This window comes from Hoplias malabaricus, chromosome 2, assembly GCF_029633855.1.
Source record: "Hoplias malabaricus isolate fHopMal1 chromosome 2, fHopMal1.hap1, whole genome shotgun sequence".
NCBI classification, from domain to species: Eukaryota; Metazoa; Chordata; class Actinopteri; order Characiformes; family Erythrinidae; genus Hoplias; species Hoplias malabaricus.
Genome location: NC_089801.1, coordinates 45,675,889 through 45,698,681, shown reverse-complemented (window position 1 = coordinate 45,698,681; position 22,793 = coordinate 45,675,889). Strand labels below are relative to the sequence as shown.

The following is a 22,793-nucleotide window of genomic DNA, read 5'->3' as shown; positions in this document are numbered from 1 at the left end:
ATATATAATTTTTTTTTTTCTCATGACCAGTTTCTTCCAGAATAACTTCTCTTAACGTTCGTTAAAAACTTTTTAACATTCCTTTGCTTTTCCAAGTTTTTGGGTCAAGTTTACTTTTCACAGCACCCCACCAACCAGCCTTCTCTGAAATTAAATCAGTGCTGCCATCTTGCAGATTATGCCAAAAGTACAACATATGGTGATTTATGGTGCAACGACTAAGTGGGTTCAAAACTTCCTAAGTTTCAAAACATTCCTAAGCTTCAGAAACAATTTGTGAAGCAGAAGTCACTGATTTACAAGAAGTGCATATATAACATTTGAGTATATAAGAGTAAAAAGAAAAACTAAAGTTACTGCTTTTCTTTTCTGCTCCTAGATGCTTTGCCTTGCTTTAATTACAGTGGTGTTAAAGATGGTTCCAACCACAAACAAATTCCTGTGTAGTTTCTGTCCTGGCTTGGACAATTGTTGTCCATTTAAAAAAAAAAAAAAAAAAAAATCCAATTCAAAATTTCAATAACAAGCATGGCTACATGTAACCTGTTTAGTTGTGCATTCCAGTAGTTACAGTCAAATACAGACAACCACAATCTCTTCTTCTTGTTATTGTTGATATTATTATTATTAATTTTTTTTCTTATTTTAGGCTGGGACCATGTAATATTATTTCAAGAATTTTTCATTCTCTAAATATAGGTATTTCATTATTACAGAATGCATTTTCATATGTATTTTCACATCTGGTCCGTTTCACTTTTATAAAATTGGACACTTTAAGAGATTAAAGTGACATTTCTTGATTTTTTTACCCATCATGACTCAAAGACTCAGGCACTATGTAACAGTGTATTCAGCCACTTGACTAGTGTATGAGGCTCTGCTTCAGCTCTGAAAATAAGGAGAAGCAAATAGATTATATATCTAATCTGAGTTTTATTGTCCCAGTACTAAATGTTATGTAATGTAATAATAATAATTAATAATAATAAATGACTAAAAGACTGTGAACACAATTCTGCCTGAAAGGCTGAGGATTTACCACCTAGGGTTTTAGGTGGTAAAGTACTGATCTATAATTTTGGATTATTTTTAGTTATTGAAAACTGTCTTAATATATTTGTTTATTTTGGGAACTGTGGTTTAAGTGTTAAGTCAAAACTTTTAATGTTAGACCACTGCTGCTATGCATTTATCAGATGTCAATATCAACAACTTATATCAATAGCTCACTAGGGATTTTATGCTTATTGCTACATTATTGTCAGAATAACTTTAGTCATACCAAAAATATCTCTTGTTTAATCTACAAGAACTGTCTTCTGTTTATATGTTTTAACAGGTATCAGATTGTAACATTTTCAGCTCTAGTAACAATGACTGAAGAAACTGTGTATGTCTTCTGTTGTGTAAAGAGTCAGATTATGTTGCTATTAATGTAAAAAAAAACTCCCCACTTTGCCTTAATAAACAGCAAGATGCAGTAATTCCACTTAACTTTTTTATTCTGTATTTGGGTGTGTACACTGATCATTAATTCTTTCAAGAGCCCTGTAGTGCTTGGGAACAATGGAAACCAGTCCATTGCCCAGATGTGTTAGATGTAAGGAGGCTCTAATCCAAGCACCTTCCATATTTCAAAGCTCTGAGCCCAACAACTAGCTTGAGAAAATTTATTTTAACCAAATGTATCCATTATCTCTTTCTTGCCTTTTTGTCAGTGCCCAGTGCTCATGACCTTGTGAGAATGGGGGTGTAGACTGACTGGTAAATTGAGTTTTTCTTTCTGATTATTTTGCATGTTGGATGCCTAAAGTACCAAAAAGCCAGAAGCCCTACAGTCCCAGAACATGCCTTGCTACCTTTTCCATGGATTTCATAAACCAGGAAGGAAACAAGGCATAATCCTGGTAGAATCCAACATCCACACTGAAAACTGACTGATTTAAAGCCAAGAATTCTAACACGGCATGTGCAGACTGGAGGGCAAAACTGACATGCGAGTTATCTTTGGGAGGGAAAGCGCTGGTCCAGTATTACATTATTACTTCTGATTTGTGAAAACTTTTGCAAACACTATTTGGTGTATTTGAATGATGTATATTTCTATTCACAGTTTTTCTTGTGTATCAATACAGTTCTTCTGTTGTTGTTGCCAATAAACAGCATTCATTCATTTAACTTAGAGAAATGACCACCCACTGATATAAAAGCACACTCTAACTAATTTTCCTGATTTGTGAAATATTTTACAAATATCTTTTGGTTTGTCACGCTTTTATCAATTCTGGTGGCATTTAAAAAATGAGCATTTGGAGTGTTTGTGAAATGCTATTTACACTAACCACAGAGTTGAAAATTCACTTGTTTTAGGATTTGTGAAAACATTTTGGGGTAAATGCAGAGCATTAATTCATATTTCTTTCATAACTGGCCATGCATTGAGCTAAAAGCACAGACTAATTCATTTTCCTGATTTGTGGAATATTTCACAAATGTTTCAGTCTGACAAATTTGACAAATGTAGTTTGTCCTGTCTGCCCTTTATTAACATATTTTGGCACAAAAACATGAATACTACAGACAAAACCTCCAAAAATCGTCTTTTTGTTGCCCCAATTATTAATAAAATGAATGCAAAATATACATAGAATGTTGGCAGGCCGAAATATTTGTGAAATATCTCACAAAAAAGAGGAAAATGACTTAGTATCTGCTTTTAGCTCAATACATGGCCAGATGTCAGACCTATGTCAAAAAAGGATACACAGATGTGCATATACATGGATGTAAAGAGAGCCATTCAGAATGCAATTTGCAGAATCCTGAGAGTGAGGCTAGATTAACGTACTGAAAATATCAGACTCTATTTGTGGGTGGAGTGTCTGTGGTGGAGACTAACACTGATGGAAAAATGCATATATAACATCTCTTGAAAATGCCTAGCCTTGTTCCTTAGTTAAATAATTATGATACCTATAACATTAATGGTAAAATGATCAAATAAAATGTAAAAATATATTGTATGCAAAATTATTTTTTTAATTATGTATTGTTTTATTATATAAAACATTATATTAAATAGTTTTGTAGTTTTTCTAAGGTCTCAGAGACTCTGGAAAATAAAATTTTACAATTTTGATTGTTTTGAGACAATTGTCATAATTGTCATTTTATTTTATAACTTACAGGATAGATTGACATTCTACATGCTACATCAGAATGTATTTATTAGATATACAAGTGTTTTAAATCTTTTTTGTGTGTAATGTAACTTTGTAACTCAAAACACACGGTGGGTCAAGAGCCTGCCTGGAATCATTGGGCACAAGGCGGGAATACACCCTGAAGTGGGCGCCAGACCTTCACAGGGCAACACTCACGCATTCGGACACTTTTGAGTCGCCAATCCACCTACCAACTTGTGTTTTGGGACTGTGGGAGGAAACTGGAACACCCAGAGGAAACCCACACAGACACAGGGAGAACATACAGACAGTCACCTGGAGCAGGACTTGAACCCACAACCTCCAGGTCCCTGGAGCTGTGTGACTACGACACTACCTGCTGCGACACCGGGGGGAAGCACAAAACAAAAATTATAACGACATTTAAGGTGGAACCAAGTGTGGCATTTTTTAATGTGGAATGGGCAGCGAGTTGGTATCTCTGGCTATAATTAATACTTTTTTGCATGTGACATCTTGTTTGTCGTTAAAAAGAAAGAAAAGTGACTAAACCAACACATTTCTACACAAGATCATAAACAGTTAATGTTAGTCCATTAGCAAATCCTCAGTCTATATGCACCCTAGTGTGGTTCCAAGTCTCCAAGTTGGTTGATCCTGTAATTTAAGTTAAGATTAACTTGGTATCACTAACTTTCAGGAATTTTTACGATGGTTTACTGTGAAACCAATAAACAGTTAAAGTCTGAATGAGCTAAACGGATTAGATCAACTGTTGACAGTTTGATTAATAATGGTAATACAGGTTTGTGCACTATTGATTCAGAATTTGCTTTTTTAACAGATTCATGTTCATCAACTAAATATAAGGTTTTGTTAGGTAATTGTTACCTAATGATTAGTAACGCTGAGGCCTGTTAACTTGCTGTCCATGTCCGTTTCTGTTTATCACCATATGGTCTTGATCACTTGTATATATGGTGTCAGCATGTGGATTTAGAGAAAATACAAATACTATTAATACCTAACTTGTCTTGGGTCCCAAAGCACATTCCATTGTCTGATCCAATTACTCAGTGAAACCTTTGTATGAACAAAAATGCCAAAGTAAATGAATATATAAAAGTCAGTCACTGTGGCTTTATAGTGTAACTAACCTTGAAGCTGTGTCAGTCTGTTCTTCCAGCAAAGCAAGGATGTCTGAAAAATAAATATATTGATGCAAAACACATTAAAACTTGTAAAAGAACTCTCCCAGTACTGCTTTGACACTGTATACATACACTTTACATCAGGAACCCTTCTTTTACTCCACTTTTCAGTTAGAGACTGAACAGTTAGAGACTATAGCTCATCTGTTGATGCGTGATAGTCTGTGATCGCCCACTTCTAGTCATCTAGAATCAGTTTCTGATCACACAGCTGCTACTGTGCAGATGTTGTTGATTGGTAGAACACCTTCAACCCAACAGTGACATTGATTTATGTGAAAATTTCAGTAACACCACTGTGACTGATACATTTCTTACAGTACCATAAAAAAAACACCACCTGACTTGACCATGAAAACCATTCTTAACACTACTGTGAAACACCTTCTTTTACACCAACATCACCACCACTTCTGTCAACACCATCATAAACATAATCATTCTGCTGTCTGGGAGTCATCCAACTCCTTGGTGAATCTGATAAAATCATATAACGTCAATAAAATAATTTTGGCTAATGTTCTATGGCCAAGTTAGTTTGTATTGTAAACGCAGGTGAAATAAGCTAATAACGTCCTTCCCACTAGCGGTTATTTAAAAGACATTGTGTGTGTACATGGATGAGAAAATAAGCCTAAGTTGGTACTTTTATATCTTTCATATACATTCACCAACAAAAACAGTAAGTCATTGGGCAGCATTCTAATTTCATAATTATACTATTATTGTTTGTGGGGTGAGTAGTAGGCTAGGCCAAGGCTAAGCTACTTTTTAACCCTGGTCAGAATCAAACCAGTTTGCTCATTTTATCTTTTGTAGAGTAAGTGTTTTTTGAGTTACCAAATAACAATCAGAATTAGAAACTTTCTACCTTTCTGGCCAGGTACGTTTGGGCATAGAACTAATAAGTTGTTGGTAGTAAGTGTCCAGTAACACACAATTAACATGTTATATTAAAGTAATATACAAACACACACAAAATAACCTGCAAACATGAACACATAAGGAACTGAAAATATAAGGGTTTTTAAAGTGCAGAAGCCAGATATTAGGTTGATAAGCACCCCCAAGGCGGGAACAGGTTGTGGGGCAGCCAGTCCATCAGGGCTTCAAGCACTCACACACATATGGACACGTTTGATTCGCCAATCCACCTACCAACATATGTTTTTGGACCGTGAGAGGAAACCAGAGCCTCCGGAGGAAACCAATGCAGACATGGGAAGAACACACAAAACTCCTCACAGATCTGGAGCAGGGCTCGAACCCACAACCCCAGGACCCTGGAGCTACCTAGCGCTACCTGTTGTGCCACTGTGCAAATTTATTTTCATGCAGTAGTACTCTTGGCCATGTTAAGTGGCAAATGGTACCAGATTCACCAGAGAGTCTGGCAATGCGAGACTAAGAAGCTCCAATAGTACAATGGTTATTACTGCCTTTTCCACTTGTTTCTCTGTTTCATTCATATTGTTTACTGTTCAGGAACTACAGGTGCAATATGTATTTAGTAAAGCTATTTTTAGAAAATATTTACAAATACTACAATGTATTATATTATGAGCAAAGGTTTGTACGCCCCTGATCAAAGGCCATGTTTTGTTGCTGTGTGATGTGAAATTATTTATACAACACATTTGAAAGTATCCTAAAAGCATAAAGTGTGGTGTTAGCAAAATTTAGGGTACATTTTTCATTTTATGTTTTGTATTTTATAGTCCCAAATAAAAATACAGACACATGTTCTCTGTAAAAAAAAAATAATGAATTCAATTAAACCACACTTGAGCTGCAACTGACAATTACTGACATTTATTAGTGCTGAATTTGTCTATTGTGGTTTTGATTTATGGATTAATTGGTTAATTTGAGAGATACAAAATATTTATTGAGTAGTTTTTGCATCCCCAGTCCCCACCTCTATTTCCCTTTTATCACTTGAAAGACTCGCCCCACAGAGTTGACGGGAGTTGTTTCTGAGGTTTACGACATAATAAATCCTGCATGTCTGAATTTGCCAGTTTGAGACTGTCTTTGGTGGTCAGGCATGTTGTTGGTTTCGTATCTTATTTAGGTGTTTTCTAGCGTATAAACAACACCACACGGACATGCTAACAAGGTACAACAGTTAATTTACACTAGGACTGCACTGAAATGAGTGTGAGCTTTCAGCCAATCGCTGCCCAGATGGGCGTGGTCTGAGGGCGAAGAGGTGGGACATAAAAAGCTGTCAGAGGTTCGGTGAAGACCCAGCGACTTTCATTGAAACGTCAGCGGACAAAAGCCACTTCCTCGAAGAGAAGAAGGGGTTTGATCTCTTAGAACTCTATCCTTCACACACTATAGAGCATATCTTTATTTACTCCTACATTTTATAAAACGGAATTGTGTTTCTGTGGATTTAAAAAGAAACCGCTGTCACTCACTCATGGGACTTTAGAGAATCTGAGAACCGTTACTGATAGACTTCCTGCACGTTAAGGTAGGGTTTAACAACTTTTAAATATATATTTTATATTAATGTGTGATTTTCCAATAGGCAAAGGGAGCCTTTTATTAACAGAGCAGCAGGTTATATATAGCTATATACAACTATGTTTGTGCTTTTTTACTTAATAGAAACATTTGAAATGTTCTTTTTCTAATAACAACTCCTTTAAACCTCACTAAACTAATAACATGCAACACATAAAACACCTGTAAATGAGCTTGACTCTAAATAGCAGTGAGTTGTGACATTACAACCATGATTACCCCATTTATTCAAGTTCTGTTAAAAAAAATCAAAGTTTAGTTAGCTGATAAAACAGGAAATTAATATTTGAAACCAGTCATAATGTTATTAAGAAGATCACAGTTAAGCTATTTCCCCAAATAATACAGCCCTAATTAAATATCTCAATTTCACAGCTTTAGACCCCATTTTCTCTGGTTTCTCAAAACAGGCCTCTGTTAAAGCAGGTTTAAAACTATGAGCTTATTGCACTGCTGTGGTTTGGCTTTATTTTTGTGGTCAGTCTCTGTTGTCGTCTGCCCTTTGCTGCTTGACTGCTGCCAAAGACAAAATAACAGTTTGTAGCTTTAATGACATGCCATGCTATTTATACCTGCCTCTGACTTCAGAGAGAGAGAAAGAGAGAGAGAGAGGGGGGGGGGGGTGTGCATGTTGCATGGTTTTGAACCTGTCCACATCTACAATGTACAGTCATCCCACTCTCCTCTCTCTCTCTCTCTCTCTCTGTCTCTCTCTCTCTCTTGCTCTCTCTCCACATAGAAATATGTTTGTGTTGATGTTGCTGAATGTGGATAGGTATAATCAAAAGGGATAAAATTAGCTTCAACCTCTCTCTACCCCCATCACACAGTGGGACGGTAGCCAGTATGGGCATCTGCTAGCTGATATAGCAACAGTTAGTGTTCTACTCCAAGTGTGTTGAGACATTCAGAAATGTTGTTCAGAAAGATGCTGTGGAGTATCATATAGAGTTTTTGAGCCATTAAACACATTAGGGTGAAATTTGAGTAACAAATAGTAGTAATAATTATACACAGTAAAATAAAAGCACAAACCACATGGACAGTGTTTAATCATGTCTCTCATTTTATTTGTCTGACGCACAGGAGTCAATGGAGGGTATCTGCTTTCAAGTAAAACCCCGAGATGACCCCACCCACTCTCCCCACTTAATACCCAGCCCTACCTCCAAACCCATCATCCCTCTGTCTCATGATCAACTCAGGAAAGAAGAGGAGGCTGAGGAGGAGGTCCAGTACAGACTGACGTTAGTGGGCTCTCTGGCGGTCCACCCTCAGACCACCATGGCCATGCTGCCGTGGATAGTGTCTGAGATCCGAAGACCACGTCTAAAAGAGAGGAGCTTCAGCACCAGCCCTTCAGCAGCTCACAATCTAGAGGTCAGTCAGGGTCAAGCTAAACTATTTGCAAGAGTATCTGGACACATCTAATGAGCGAGCTCTCCACAAACAGTTTGTGTAATCTCCGTAAAAATCTTTACAGAGGAAAAGAAGATGATCTTTATCATCTGCAAATGAGTCTCATAACAAAATACACAATGCAAAACAGAGTCGACCAGAAGGGCTTAAACACTCTGTGTATTTAATCATAACTAATTGCAGTCATTTTATTTGATTTAATTTACAATAAACTACAGATTTTCCTGTTTAAAATATATTGGAGTGGGACAAAATGAGCTTCATCAGAATGGATTTATTGCTGTGAGAGTGCAGCCCTGAGCCATTAACTTTAGCAGTGCGTACAACGTTTTATAGCAAATTATTATTAATTTCAGACATTATAGCACACTGAAATACTGAGATATATACACAAGCTACAGCTGTTTACTCCTACATACATTTACACTACGAAGACAGTAAGACACACTGAGTTACTGCCTCTGTTCATTTCTACAGAGAGCTCTATGTAGAATGGACCTTTAGAAAGGGCCAATATTTTAATGATGAATATCAGATATCAAAATGTTTTTTTCTCTGCTGTAGATTCGGGACCAGGCTGTGGTTTTGCAGATTTCAGCCACTTCCGTGCGCTGTGTTTTGGACATGGTGGGTCCGGGGAGAATTTGGGATCCCTTGCAGCACCAGATACTGTTTGAGCATCGTCCACATCGGATCAGCAAACTTATCCACAACAGCCAGGACCCCAGTTACTTCGGCTGCCTGCTGAAAGATGAGCGGAGGGCAGCATGCTATGTGTTCCGCTGCCTCGAACAGCACAAGGTACACACACACATGCACACACATATATAGCTTTCATAAGAAATATGTTGGGTGGCACAGTGGCTCAGCAGGTAGTGTCGCAGTCACACAGGGACCTGGAGGTTGTGGGTTCGATTCCCGCTCCGGGTGACTGTCTTTGAGGAGTTTGGTGTGTTCTCCCTGTGTCCGGGTGCTCCGGTTTCCTCCCACAGTCCAAAAACACACATTGGTAAGTGGATTGGAGACTCAAAAGTGTCCGTAGGTGTGAATGTGTGTGTGTCTGTGTTGCCCTGTGAAGGACTGGCGCCCCCTCCAGGGTGTATTCCTGCCTTGCGCCCAATGATTGCAGGTAGGCTCTGGACCCACTGTGACCCTGAACTGGATAAGCGGTTACAGATAATGAATTAATGAATGAAGAAATATGTTTTTTACAAAATGTGAGGAAACCAGACATGGTGATGTGATCAGCCAGAGATGCACAGAGAAAAGGAACCAGTGTTACATACACGTTAAAGGGGAAATACTCTGCCCCTTTTTCCATGAGGTAGCACAGTTCTGACATTTTATTTAAATTATGTGTCTTATTTCTCAGAGCTTGTTGTTTGTTTTACTCTGTTTAACCTGATTTTATACTTTCATGGAACAATTCTACACTCTATATAAACTGCAGCACAAAATCAGAACCACTTGTTTTATCACGTTTTCAAATTGGAGTAGTAAAAAAGTGATTAATTGCTAAATATGTCCCCTTTTAATATTGTCTTTGTCCTTTGAGTTGTTGGTGAAGGCACATGTCCACACTGGACATAATATAACGAATCAGCATGTGAAACTAGAATTTACATTGTGTTTCTTATCACTGTATAAAAGGAGCTCCATGCTGTTTTAAATGTAGGATGCATGATGGTAGATTCGTACTGAGCATGTAACACTTTCATAATATATTTCAGTTATTATGGATTTTTTGTTCAGAATGTAATATACTTATTTGTGTGTTTCCCACTCAAAATGCCTGATTATTACACATAATAAATAGAAATGTATCTGTCTGCTGGTATTAAAGGTAACAAAGATGTCCTTCAAGTAATCTAGTTTAGCAAAAATTAAGTTACACAATTTCCACAAATGTAGTCTATGCAGTTTTCATTGTCTGAAATTTTCTTTAGTTTTGCACTGGAGCTATAAAGTTGTTTTGACTAAAGATGCTTTCACAACGCAAACGGAAAATCCACTGCTGTGCTTTCAAACACATTATTTTCAGACATGTGGGCTCATACAAATTGCAGATGTTTTCAACATTTGTGTGACGCACATCGACCAAGTCTCAGCTAATTCTAGTAGCAGGAGGGCTTAGATTGGTTCTTAAATTATTTGTTGTGGAGACAAATACCAGTTTGATGCCAGTTTTTACATCACTGTTAAGTCATACCCCAGCTGAAGAGGAAAAAGAGAGTTTAATAAAGACCAATATATATGTAAGATATTAAGTAGAACTCTGTGCTATTGTAATAAGTTCATATTCGTTTTATAGATCCGTGAGATAAAGGTTTGAAAAGAGGATTAGTGGCTTCAGTGCTGCTTTGGAGACAAAGTGCTTTGATGTTGAGATTTGCAGAGGCGTTTAGATCTCTGAATGTCACTTCAGTTTGTGTGTGTGTGTGTGTGTGTGTGTGTGTGTGTGTGTGTGTGTGAGAAAGAAGTGAGAGTATACACCACAAACCACTACAAGTTATTAATTTTCAGTGTCAGGAAACAAAAGACAAAAATATATTTTAATGAAAATAACACAGTAATAAAAATAATTTTATTATTTACTGCATCCATCTTTTCTCTTTATAACATGTTCCGTTATTACTGGGAAACTTGATCTAATTAAATTGAATAATTAATAAAATGTATAAAATCTGCATATATTTTCCAGACCTCCAAGTTCATTTGTAGAAATTTGTTACACTTTTTGCTTCTCATGTGCTCTCAAATGCAGTTGAGGCGTGGACTCAGTTTTGAGAAACACCAGCAGCTTCTTAGTTCTTCTTTTTTGTCTATTTCATTTTCTCACCATTGGCATCTCCACATTCTTTCAGCCTCAGTTTTGAGATGTTTTTCAAAAATGGACACAGGGTGTGGATTTGTTCTGATCTGAAATTCGATTGGAGCTTAATTTTCTGTGCTGTGTTGTAACTAATGGGAACAGTTTTCTTTATAGCTTTTAATGATTTTTGAACTGCAGTTTTGGAAACTCCATATATTGTCCTTGATGTCACATATTCCTTTCGGTATTCAAGTGGATTGTTGTGTATCAAAACACTTTGATCAAAATTTAATCTTGCACACTACTGTATTTTGTACATGTGCATTGCAAAAAACAAAGGGATAGCTAGAGAAGATATTTGTTAACCATAGAAAGAAAGATGAGAAACAGATAAAAATAAAAAAGAAATGATAAAGAAAGGAAAGCAAAGCAGAGTGGGGCATAGCCCATCTTCCCCCTCGGAAATGATTAGCACATGTGGCTCTCCCCTGCAAGTCAAGCTATAAAAAGAACTGTGTGTCTATGTTCGTGTATGTGTGTGACCTCACTAGCATTTGTTTTGACAGATACCAGATACAGCAATGTGGTTTGTATCATCTTGGCTTGGAACAGGAGCTGTGTGTCCCCTACAGTAAACACACACACACAAACATTGACCCTTCTCTCACCCTGATTCAAATTACCGACTCTGTTGGGTACTTTATATTAGCAAAGCGGTGGTAAATATTGCTGATTACAAAATCAAATTCTCATAATACTTTTCCTTCACAGGGCAACACAGACACACATTCACTCACACCTACGAACACTTTTGAGTCGCCAATCCACCTGCAATGTGTGTTTTTGGAATGTGGGAGGAAACCCACATGGACACGGGGAGAACACACCAACTCCTCACAGCCAGTCACCCGGAGCGAGACTCGAACCCACAACCTCCAGGCCCCTGGAGCTGTGTGACTGCGACACTACCTGCTGCACCACCGTGCCGCCTAACCATAAATATCCCTTTCCTAAAACACCAATTTTAAATATTCAATTAAATCAAAATTAATATAATATAATTAAAATAATTTTACTATTATAGGGAACTGAATGTAGGAGAGGAGTGAACGATTTCAGACACAGACTCAAGTGGGTTTGTAACCAAATAGTGCAATACATTATGGATATTCCCTATCCAGTAGTGTCAGCTAGTATACATGGGTTGTACACTAACTTTAGCAGTGCATTGTGGGCTTGTTTAAGAGCACTGAAAATTGTTGAACTGAAAATGGCAGAACCAACAAATTGTACACTATGTAGTAAACAGTGCACAGTTTCTGACACAGCAATGGAAACACATTATATAAACAAGTAAAATCCACTTCCCTTTTCTTAAAAAAAAGATATTTTAAAAATTCAAGTGAATAAAAAATATGTTGTTAGTTATTCATATATTTGAAAGGTGGGTTTTCAATTTATTTAAATTTTACAACATTTAGCAGACACTCTGGTGTGGAATGGTTTACAGAAGAATCATTAAGAGTCTTGTGCAAGGACTCCAATTGGTGTAGAGTATTGTGCTTCTCTGAGAGGGGAAGCTAAGCCTGGACTACCAGAGAGTGCAGCAGTGTTAGCCTAACCAAAACATTACATCAAAAACATATATACAAATATTTAATAGTGCCAAGAAAATACATGAAAACATGCAATTGTTTAAATCTTGAGAGTCCTCTTTCATATATTGTTATATTACAAAATACAAAAATAGAATATGATAAACAAACTGAAACAGAGAAATCTAATCTAGTTCCATGGGATTAGCAATATTAGCAGAAATCATGGATTTGCATCTTTGCAGCAGATGTTGTTTTATTTTTAAGTATCATTTGGCAAGATGTAAAACATAAAACATTTTTTGTCACTCCAACCATAGACAGGATGTTATGATTAGTGTTAAAGACTACGATGCAGTACGTAAGAGAATTTGTCACTACAGAAAACTTTTTATTGAATTGGCTTTGCAAAGGTTTTTTTTAACATGGCCTCCTGAGTCACATCACAACAACATTTATAAAGCAAACAAAAGCTCAGGACACAACAACATTAAGAAGAACACAAATACATTTCAAAAACACTGCACTGGAGAATAGCTCACACCGGAAATGCCCACGGCCGCAAGGGGCACTGTTTACGTTGACTTATGATTGCACCAAAAGCCTTAGCAAAGAAAGAAACACAAAGTCAAAGATGTCCCCAGGGACAAACTTCTATCCACGGCTTCTCTCCTTCTTTGACTTAAGGGCGTTACGGTGTGAGCTATACTCACTGCGGGCTAAGCCAGCTGCCGTTTAAGAAACCCAGTTAAACTAGCCGCACGTCAGCTTTTAGTCCGTGGATACTAGTGAATAAGCGGTAATACTCAAAGCGCGTGAAGTGATATTACTCTTTTGTTTTTTAAGTAAATAGTATCCAAAATCCCTATAATTGTCCATCGTTTTTAATAAGTGTTTTCTAATAAGGTAATTTTTTAATGCAGCTTTTTTGTCAATGCAGAATTTCTTATGCGTTCTCCCTAATTCTATTGTGTTCTGACCTTTTGTTTGTTTTGTAAATGTTGTTATGATGTGACTCGGGGCCATCGCACTTTTTGTATTGCTAATTTTACAGTTTCAGTGCTCTAACCACACGGATTACTGGAACATAAAGGCGAAAGTTAGATGGAAGTTAGCTGTCAGTCTTTTAAGGCCTTGGGGATTTTCTTCAAACCTCTGCTTACACAGGATGTCGATCTGTGTTACTATAGCAACCATTTCCTGTGGCGCTTAAGACAGTGGCATGGCAATTGTTGTGACCTGGTGTTGATTAAATACCCATACCTGAAAAGAGGATGGAATGGAAGTATGTGTGTGTGTGTGGACACTTGATCAGACACACAAATAAATGACTACTTCATTTTATATAAACTTAATTCTAACACATAGGTAAATTTTAAAACAAAGTTTCAGGAAATGAACAAATTACAGAATTATAATTTTTATTATATATATATAAAATAAAAATTATTCGTAAGTAAATTTATTTATTTACTTACTCTATGTAACAGGTGCAGCATGGTGGAGCAACAGTGTTGCTGTCACACAGCTCTATGGCCCTGGGGTTGTGGGTTTGAGCCCCTCTCTGGTGAGGAGTTGGTGTGTTCTCCCCGTTCCTCCAGTGTCCACCCATGGTTCAAAAACACATGTTGGCAGGTGTATTTGCTGGTCAAAGGTGTCTGTATAAGTGTGAGTGAATGTGTGAGTTTGTGTCGCCTTGTAAAGCACTGCCGCCCCTCCAGGATGTGTTCCTGGCTTGTGCCCAGTGATTCCGGGTAGGCTCAGGATCCACCGCGATCCTAAACTGGATAATGGTTACAGGCAATGAATGAATGTTTTAACACAATGTTCCAGCATTTTTGGAAACAGAGTTGTATTTGTTTTAGTGCATAGTTACAGAGTTGAAGGGTACCTCAATGTCAGCGTTTAATGTCAGAGTGGATTTGTGGTCAGAAACTAATCACTGATATATTAAAAATACTTTATACTAAAGTATAACCAACACAGAGATACACTGGCCATTAAGCCACTCTCTCTCTCTCTCTCTCTCTCTCTCTCTGTTTCTTTGTGTGTGTGTGTGTGTGTGTGTGTGTGTGTGTGTGTGTGTGCAAGTGTCTCTCTCTTTTGTTTGATGATGTTATATTTTCCTAACCACCTGTCACCACTGCTATGGCACTGTGGTCACACATACACACATTCCAAAATGGCTGCTTGAATGACACTCTTTAAGACCTGCTTATTGTTTAAGCCATAAATAATAGGGGCATGTTCTCATAGTTAATCCAAGCTTTCTCAAGCTTTCCCCAAGTCCAAATAGAGTGTCTGGATGTTTCTGGCAGTGGAGGCAGGCATTGTTCATGTGAGCCAGAATGAATTCCTTTACCGCTGGGCATTGGCTTCAGACTAAATACCTCTTAATGCCAGTGAGCTCTGTGATGTGGGGCTTGATTTGTGGGAATTGTTGTGGTAACTTTGCATCTGGCTAATGCAGGTAGGATGATGTGTTCTATTTTAAGATTTTATAAATTGATTTTGTCTTCTGTATGATTTAATTAATCTAAAAACTAAATATATAAAAGTGCACAAATTACCAGTAAGCAACGCCCCAACCAGACCCCCCCAACCCCAGCCAATATATATATATATATATATATATATGTGCAATATATCTTTGCTTTATCTAATGTTACCTGTTATAAACCAAAACAGGCCCCATGTAGGAGTCCCACAGAGCCTGTGCTGCTTCTGGAAGCAAAAAGACTTCTCCTTTAATATTAATCTAAAAAAATAAGTTTTCAAAAATAGCACTTCCTGATATTGAAGACTTCCTGATATCTGAATATTATCTTACTTTCTTTGTGAATATAGAGACAAAGACACTTTTGGCTTTCTGGTTCTCAGTAATCTGCGCGATGCCTTTTTGTGCTCTTGATGGTCTAACAGTCCTCAGTTAGCTCATCAATAAGGGCCCAATTGTAGAGGATAGTCTTGATGGAATGTGTGTTTTTCAGCCACTGGGTTGCGCTGTTTAGCAAGCTTTGAAGAACACGATACAAATGAACAGGCCTCTAATTTATGTGAATTAATTGAGTTGATTTACTACTCAAATCCCTGTTCGTTTTCATAATTGAATCATATCGGAAGTTTGCCTTCAGCACTTTAATGCCTCACAAAACAGTGCACTACATAGGGAGCTATATGACATGCAGTCTTTGTTTCTTATACATTTTTCTAAACATTTAAAGACACAACAAGCCATTTTCTCTAATGATTCTTCTTCAAGTTATGAAAAATATATTATACTAACTCCTAATGGTTGGATGTATCAGGTATTCTGTACTACACCTGTTGTAAACATACACAGGGTGCATTCATCCAGGGTGCGTTCCTAACTTGTGCCCAATGATTCCTGGTAGGCTCTGAACCCTCAGTGACCACAAACTGGACAATGTTACAGACAATGAACTTCTAAATTTTAGTAGCATTTTAGTTATTTGTTTATATTGTTTTATTTATTAATTGATTTATTCATGCAGCTCGGTGGTGCAGCAGGTAGTGTCGCAGTCACACAGCTCCAGGGACCTGGAGGTTGTGGGTTCAAGCCCTGCTCCATGTGACTATCGGTGAGGAGTTTGGTGCGTTCTCCCGGTGTTCGTGTGGGTTTTCTCCCACAGTCCAAAAACACAGGTTGGTAGGTGGCTTGACTTCTCAAAAGTGTCCATAAGTGTGTGTGTGTGTGTCGCCCCGTGAAGGACTGGCGCACCCTCCAGGGGGTGTTCTTGCCTTGTGCTCAGTGATTCCGGGTAGGCTTCAGACCCACCCTCAGTGTACTCCGAATTTTATATAAAGGTGAATATTAAATAAAGGTGTAATACTGATGAAAAGAGATTCGTTTCTAAGGGTTTCATTAGTGACCGGATAGGGGAAGAGTTGAAACACCAACTAATTTTGAAAACTCGGGTGTCATTTTCCTTTAACCGGGAACCTCGAATCAGTGTATCGACACTTAATGTCCTCCACTTAAGTGAGTAATTCGAAAGAACCGAATCGGTGAGTCGAGCCTTAGTGCCCGTCGCCGTGGAGGACAGGACTCGTCTGAATGCCGTTGGAAAGGCGGACTTATCCCGCAGTTCTGAAGTGAATGGCTGAGGCAATGAAAGCGCGGTTTCAGAACTTGCTCAGGAGAGATGTCAGAGCAGAAAAACAAACAGTGAGTAGCCTTTTCTACAATGGAACGCTTTAAAATGTCCTCCTTGGTTGGGGAAGTAGTTTATGTGGTTGTTTAGGGTGTCAGACTAACTTTAACTCGCTGTCTGGATTAGCACGAAAATGAAAGGTGGCTCCCTGTTTCGCCAACCCCTTTCTTCGAATTTTTCCTTCCACCTTAAATGGTATAGCCGTTACATTGAGGAGTATGAATATAACGGCAGCGCCTTTTAAGGTGGAATTCTAATATACAAAGAATCTGTCGAATTAGAAAGTAAACTTCTGCCTTGTTCGATTATTTTGAATGTAAATAGTTGTACTTAAAGGCTAATGCTTGCAATTTAACAGAATTTAGTTGTATTTTGATTCATTTCCGTGATACACTGTAATTTTTATGTTATTTTCTGGTGCCAAGCTTGTTTCTTTACAGTTACTGTCATGTCTTATCATTATTCAACAATTACTTGTATTTTGTGATTCATGTGGGTTTATGCACTAAGAAATAACATCAGTTCATTTTAAACGACCATTAATTCTTTGAAATAAAGCAGATTGTTTCAGTTACTGTGCCCTTAAGATTGAACTATGTAAATTAGTTCTGTTCTGGTTGGCTGCCCACTGCTGAAATACTCTTTATAACGTCTGTGTGTGCAGGACTCAGCAGCGGTTTATGAATAGGGAGGTGCTATATGTTCGAATTTTTTGACACAGAAACAGTATATGTTTAATTTAGTGGAAACCAACTCCTATCTGTTCATTTATTTTTTCAGATCTGTTGTTTCTGGGAAGTTGTTGAAGTGTCACAGTTTTAGCCCAAATCAGTCCGTGAACTTAATATTAAGGGTATTGATGGGGAATTGTCAGGGTTGACTGAGGGAGCGACATGTCGTCTGTGTCAATATTTGGTTAATGCTTTTAAAAAATAGATAATACATAAAACAAAATTATTCACTGTTGGCCATTCTGGAGAATGGTAACAAGTAAGTGTTGTCCGTGCTGGTGGTGATAGGAACCAGACCGCTGAATAGCTGAATGCCCCTCTCTGACAGGTTACTGATATGGAATGGCTGTGAACCTGTTGCCTTATGGCTGTAACAGTATTTAACTCCATTTAATAAGTTGCTGTGTGGTAGACGTGTGTTGTTTTATCACTTCTGTTTTTAAACACAGAACAAGTCCTGTTCATTGTACTCACAGCTGTATGGAAAATGGAGAGAGAGAAGGGAGAGAGGGCAGTGAAGAAGTGATGTTGTGTGTGTGTGTGTGTGTGTGTGTGTGTGTGTGTATGCTTCCAAGAAAAAGCCAATTTTATTTTTCAATGTTTTCTGTATAATTCAATACCTGAGATGGAAACAACTTGATGTGAACTGGGTCGTTGCAGAGAAATTTGAGGAGTTTTTCAGTGTCCACAACAGAAACACAGCCATTTGATTCACTGTCTGTAAACAGCATTCGCCTTCTGGGTGTTTACATATAAATGAGATAATGATAAGGTCATCATAAATCTGAGGAAATGTTTTCTTGTTATGGATTTTGTGGGGCATTTCATTACCACTCTCCATGACTTCACTGATTGATGTTCACAGCTGAAGCTTTATTGATGCAGAAGTTGTAAATTCTGGGTGGAGTTCCTCTTTAAGAATAAGACAGACCGAGGACAGATAAATGGTTTGTTATTGGTGGTGGTTTACACAAACGTTGACCACCTAATTTCCAAAAAAATGTTTGACATGCACCTAGCACATAAATCATTTTCTCCCTTTCTTTTGGTGTGTGTGTGTGTGTGTGTGTGTGTGTGTGTGTGTGTGTGTGTGTGTGTGTGTTGTCTTTTGCTTATCCTAAACAACTCTGTATCATCTGTGCCCGCATGACTTGCTGACAAAGATTTGCTGCATTTGTTGTTTAGAGAGAGAGAGAGAAAATATATTGGTTTAGTAAACTGAAGTTGCTTCCACATATTTAGGTCAAACCATACCTACATATTCATCTATAAAGACTGAAGGTGAAGGACGTGTGGGTTTTACACACAGACACACAAAATCAGATTTTTGGCCTTAATGTGACTCAGATCCGATCTTTTCGGGGCTGTGTGGACAAGTCAAATCAGATTTGAGTCACTTTCATATGTGCCCCTAGATCAGATTTGTGGGCATGCAACCTGAATGAAAACGGTCGTATTTCATGAATCTTTCTGCCTGTATGCATGTGCCTATAGCTGTTGCCTCCAACACAGGCGGAGTGGCAAAACAACAACGGAGGTGAGACTCGAGTTGTGTCCCAAATGGCACCATACTCCCTATATAGTGCATTTCAGAGGATTTATTGGCCTCAGTCTTAAGTGTGATCCTCCGTTTTCTCCAGGCGGCAAGCTCACACACACTCCTCCTCCTTTAGCATGCTTTGTAAATGTTTTTGTGATCTTTCTCTGCTGGCCACCATAGTGGGAGCGCTTCCTTCTGACTATTTTTTGAGGGGACATGATTAGAGTTGCCATCTGTCCCATATTTGGACACTATGCCTGTTGTATTTTGGACCCATACTGGGCACGTTTTATCCTGGATTTTTTAGGCGAGACCATGATTTATTTGAGACACGCTGCTCTCCCTCAGTCAGATGGAGGGGCAGATAGTTCATGACTCCTAAACAGAGAATGCGCTTCTCATTGGTCATCATTTTTATTAAGACAATCAATTACATATATTACAGATACACCGATTTGGAATTTTTAGGGCCGATACGATAATTAGCAACTTGGAGTAGGCGATACCAATATTAAAATCCGTTTTTATCTTTTTGTAATTAAAGCAAATTCACATTGGATTAAAGCAAAACAAATTCTTTTTATCATAGGTTGTCAAAGGAAAACTTTTCTTCACTATTTGTACATTTCTCTTCTTTTTAATATTACCTTTTAAGTATATTAGTTCATAAGTTCATTTATATTTTTATTAAAGATTTACTGCTTGTTCCGCATGAATGGTTTCTAGAGGTTCACTAATTAAGAGTGAGAGAGAGAGCGGCATAAAGCGGCTCAGGGCGAGTGAGGGAGAGAGTGTTTGAGTGAGTGTTTGTAATCATTTATCATAGTGTTTCTGTAATAAATTCAGTCGCTGAATGACTCTATTTTCATGTGTTTTATATATGTGTGTATGTACTGATGCGTCACTGATATTTTAAATTATTCTTCACCTCAGAGAAATTTAATCCCAGAAACTGTGAAAAACATCCACATGGCAGACATAGCTGTGTATTCAAAAAATGTGCCAAGTTATTGATTGGAATATCGGCTAAAATTCCAGTATTGGACAGATTAAAAAATACACATATCGGCAAATAATATATTGGCCTCAAAAATAGTGCACTTTTTATTTATTTATTTAAATGCACCATACAATATGCCCTTAGGTTAGTGTATTACAAAGGGTGTGGGGAGACATTTTGAAATCAGCTGGTCACTAGGTGCAGCAGTAAACGCTGTCAGGATTTCTTCACATCTTAGTAATGTACAACAAGCAGTTTGCTGTCCTCCTGAGCAGAATGTGATGCACACATGAATTAATAACATGTCCTTTTTTAGAGTTTCAACACAAGGATTCATCTCACAAATATGGTGTTTTTGTTGTTGGAGAGACAGATCAGTTCACATTACAGACAGATACAGCCATACACCCATATTTATGAATGTGCACCATCAAAACAAACAAATCTGAACTGAGAAAACAAAAGTTGGAGTTGAAGAATGAGGATTTTAATGTGCAGCATTAAGCACAACAATATTTTTTGAGTGTGTGACTGAGTGAGAGAGAGGGAGAGAAGCAATCACATGCTGTGTGTGTGCACCACCTCATGTGACTAATGCTGTACTCCTTTTCCGAGCTGGCAGAAACAGAGTTATAAAACCTTACTTAAAAGTTACAAATTTTAAATGTGTACAAGTTCAAGTGTGTGTGCGTGTGTGTTGGAATGCGGGGGCCGCAGGTTCCTTTTTTAGTGGTATTTTTAATGTTTAAGTCTCTCAAAACTACTGAATGGAATCTGTATAAATTCCCACTTGAATGAAATCGGTGTGTTGTTTCCTCTTTATGCCTTCTGCTATGACCTTTGACCTCTGGACTTGACATCACTCCTGTGGGTCTGTGCTTATGATGCATGGGAAACAGGGAGTGGAATTCCCCCTGATATTTACCCAATTTTCTCCCTCTCTCTCACACTCTGTCTCTCACACACAGCTGTTCTGTGGCAATTTATCAATGTTCTATATGATGGACACAATTTTCAAAACATTTATGCTCTCCTTAAATCCACATTCATCCACCCCTTTAGTCTGCAGCTGTGTCTGTGTGTTAATGTGCACACCACCAAATTTTGAAGAAATCCAACTCTGCAAACTGATTAGTTACACATAAATTGTGGGAAAATGTTCCAGAAAACAGAGGTTTCCAGAATGATGAACAGACCCACAGATGACTATAATGTTTCTGTCCAAACTGTGTGCAGTGACAGAGACATTCCAATGTGTAATCTTAAAAGTGTAAGTGCTACAAAAATTGCTACTTTGAGTGATGCTTTGGAAGAACCCCTTTTGGTTCCATAAAGGACCATGTTTTTTAAAGAGTTGTGTGAGTGTGAAGAGCTTTTTAAATGTTTAAAGCAACTTTACTTGATGTAATGGTCCTTTACCAATTTAAGTTATTAGCAAAATGGTTCTTAATGGAACCGGAAGTGGTTCTTCTATGGCATCACTCAAAGAACCAATTATAACACTTTATTTTTAAGAGTGTACTTAATGTCCAGAAAGAAGTTCTGAAATATTAAGATCAAAATGTGATGAAGGTCCAGTGGTGGTCAAATTTTGAGGCAGATAAGTTTAAATGAAAATCACAACAAAATGAAAAGGTTTAAAATGAAAATCAAATTTTTTGGTGCATTATTAATTTAATGTGGGGATCCGGAGTCTACAAACACATACTGTGAAGCCTGAAAACATGGGATAAAATGAGTTTTTCATATTTTATGCTGACATTTACGTTCAGTGCACTTTTTTAAAGATGACATTTGTGTCTCTCCTGTTGGTTGGTGCCGGTAACCTGTGTAATATGTTCATGAAGCCCCAGGCCTGTAAATAGGTAAAAAAACAGTGTCCCCACAGTGTCTCTGTTCGGAAGGCTAGGCTTACTTTCTTTTTGCTCATGGCAGATAAAAGGCATCTGGGGATTTTTAGACAACATGGAGATCTCCAAACATTGAAAATCATGAACCGAGCTGAGGATATTGCCCTATTCCATAGCTGGGTAATATTGACTTATGTAAGCTGAAACAACAATAATAAAGTGGAAATGTCTCCAAATTCAGGAGATGCCTAACTGCATGAATGGAAACACAGACTGAAAGTGCTACAAAACAAAACAAGAAATACATTTCTGTGGTAATTCAAACAGTAAATACAAACTTAGACAAGTTAAAGTTAAGCCGTAGTTTTTTACCCTCAGACATACCATTCCACCTTAAAAGATGTGGAGCTTCTGGACATAAACAAATCAAAGAGAATAATGTTTCCCAACAATTGTAGTCGTTCTCTTTTAAAGGAACAGGAGCAGACACCAGCCGTTCAGAAGGGGCTGGTTAGACATGGGGAGTATACTGCTGTTGTGTTTGATCCTTGTGGTATTTTGATCCTCTGTGTCTGTCACTCTTCATCGTCTGAGCTGTTGAAAGGGAGTTGTATATTTTTATGGTTTAGTCAAGCTGAGATTTCCCACTTCTGTGTCTAAGCTGGATGTTTGAACTGAGTCCCACCCATTCTGTAAACACACTGCAATACAACCTCTCTCTCTCTCTCTCTCTCTCT

The 22,793-nt window shown here is 37.8% G+C and overlaps 1 protein-coding gene across 2 annotated transcripts in view; it reads left to right on the top strand.

Moving 5' to 3' along the window:
* The first annotated feature begins 6,794 nt into the window (after positions 1–6,794).
* Positions 6,795–22,793, top strand: part of tbc1d1 (TBC1 (tre-2/USP6, BUB2, cdc16) domain family, member 1) — a 96,028-nt gene continuing 80,029 nt past the window's right edge. The window contains exons 1-3 of one of the 2 annotated variants that reach the window (XM_066660297.1): positions 6,795–6,881; positions 8,021–8,314; positions 8,918–9,154. In XM_066660297.1, the coding sequence (XP_066516394.1) occupies positions 8,027–8,314; positions 8,918–9,154 (525 nt within the window). In that variant the 5' untranslated portion in view covers positions 6,795–6,881; positions 8,021–8,026. Of the gene's footprint in view, positions 6,882–8,020; positions 8,315–8,917; positions 9,155–16,814; positions 16,950–22,793 lie in introns of those variants that run through there. The other variant, XM_066660298.1, reaches the window with a different exon arrangement.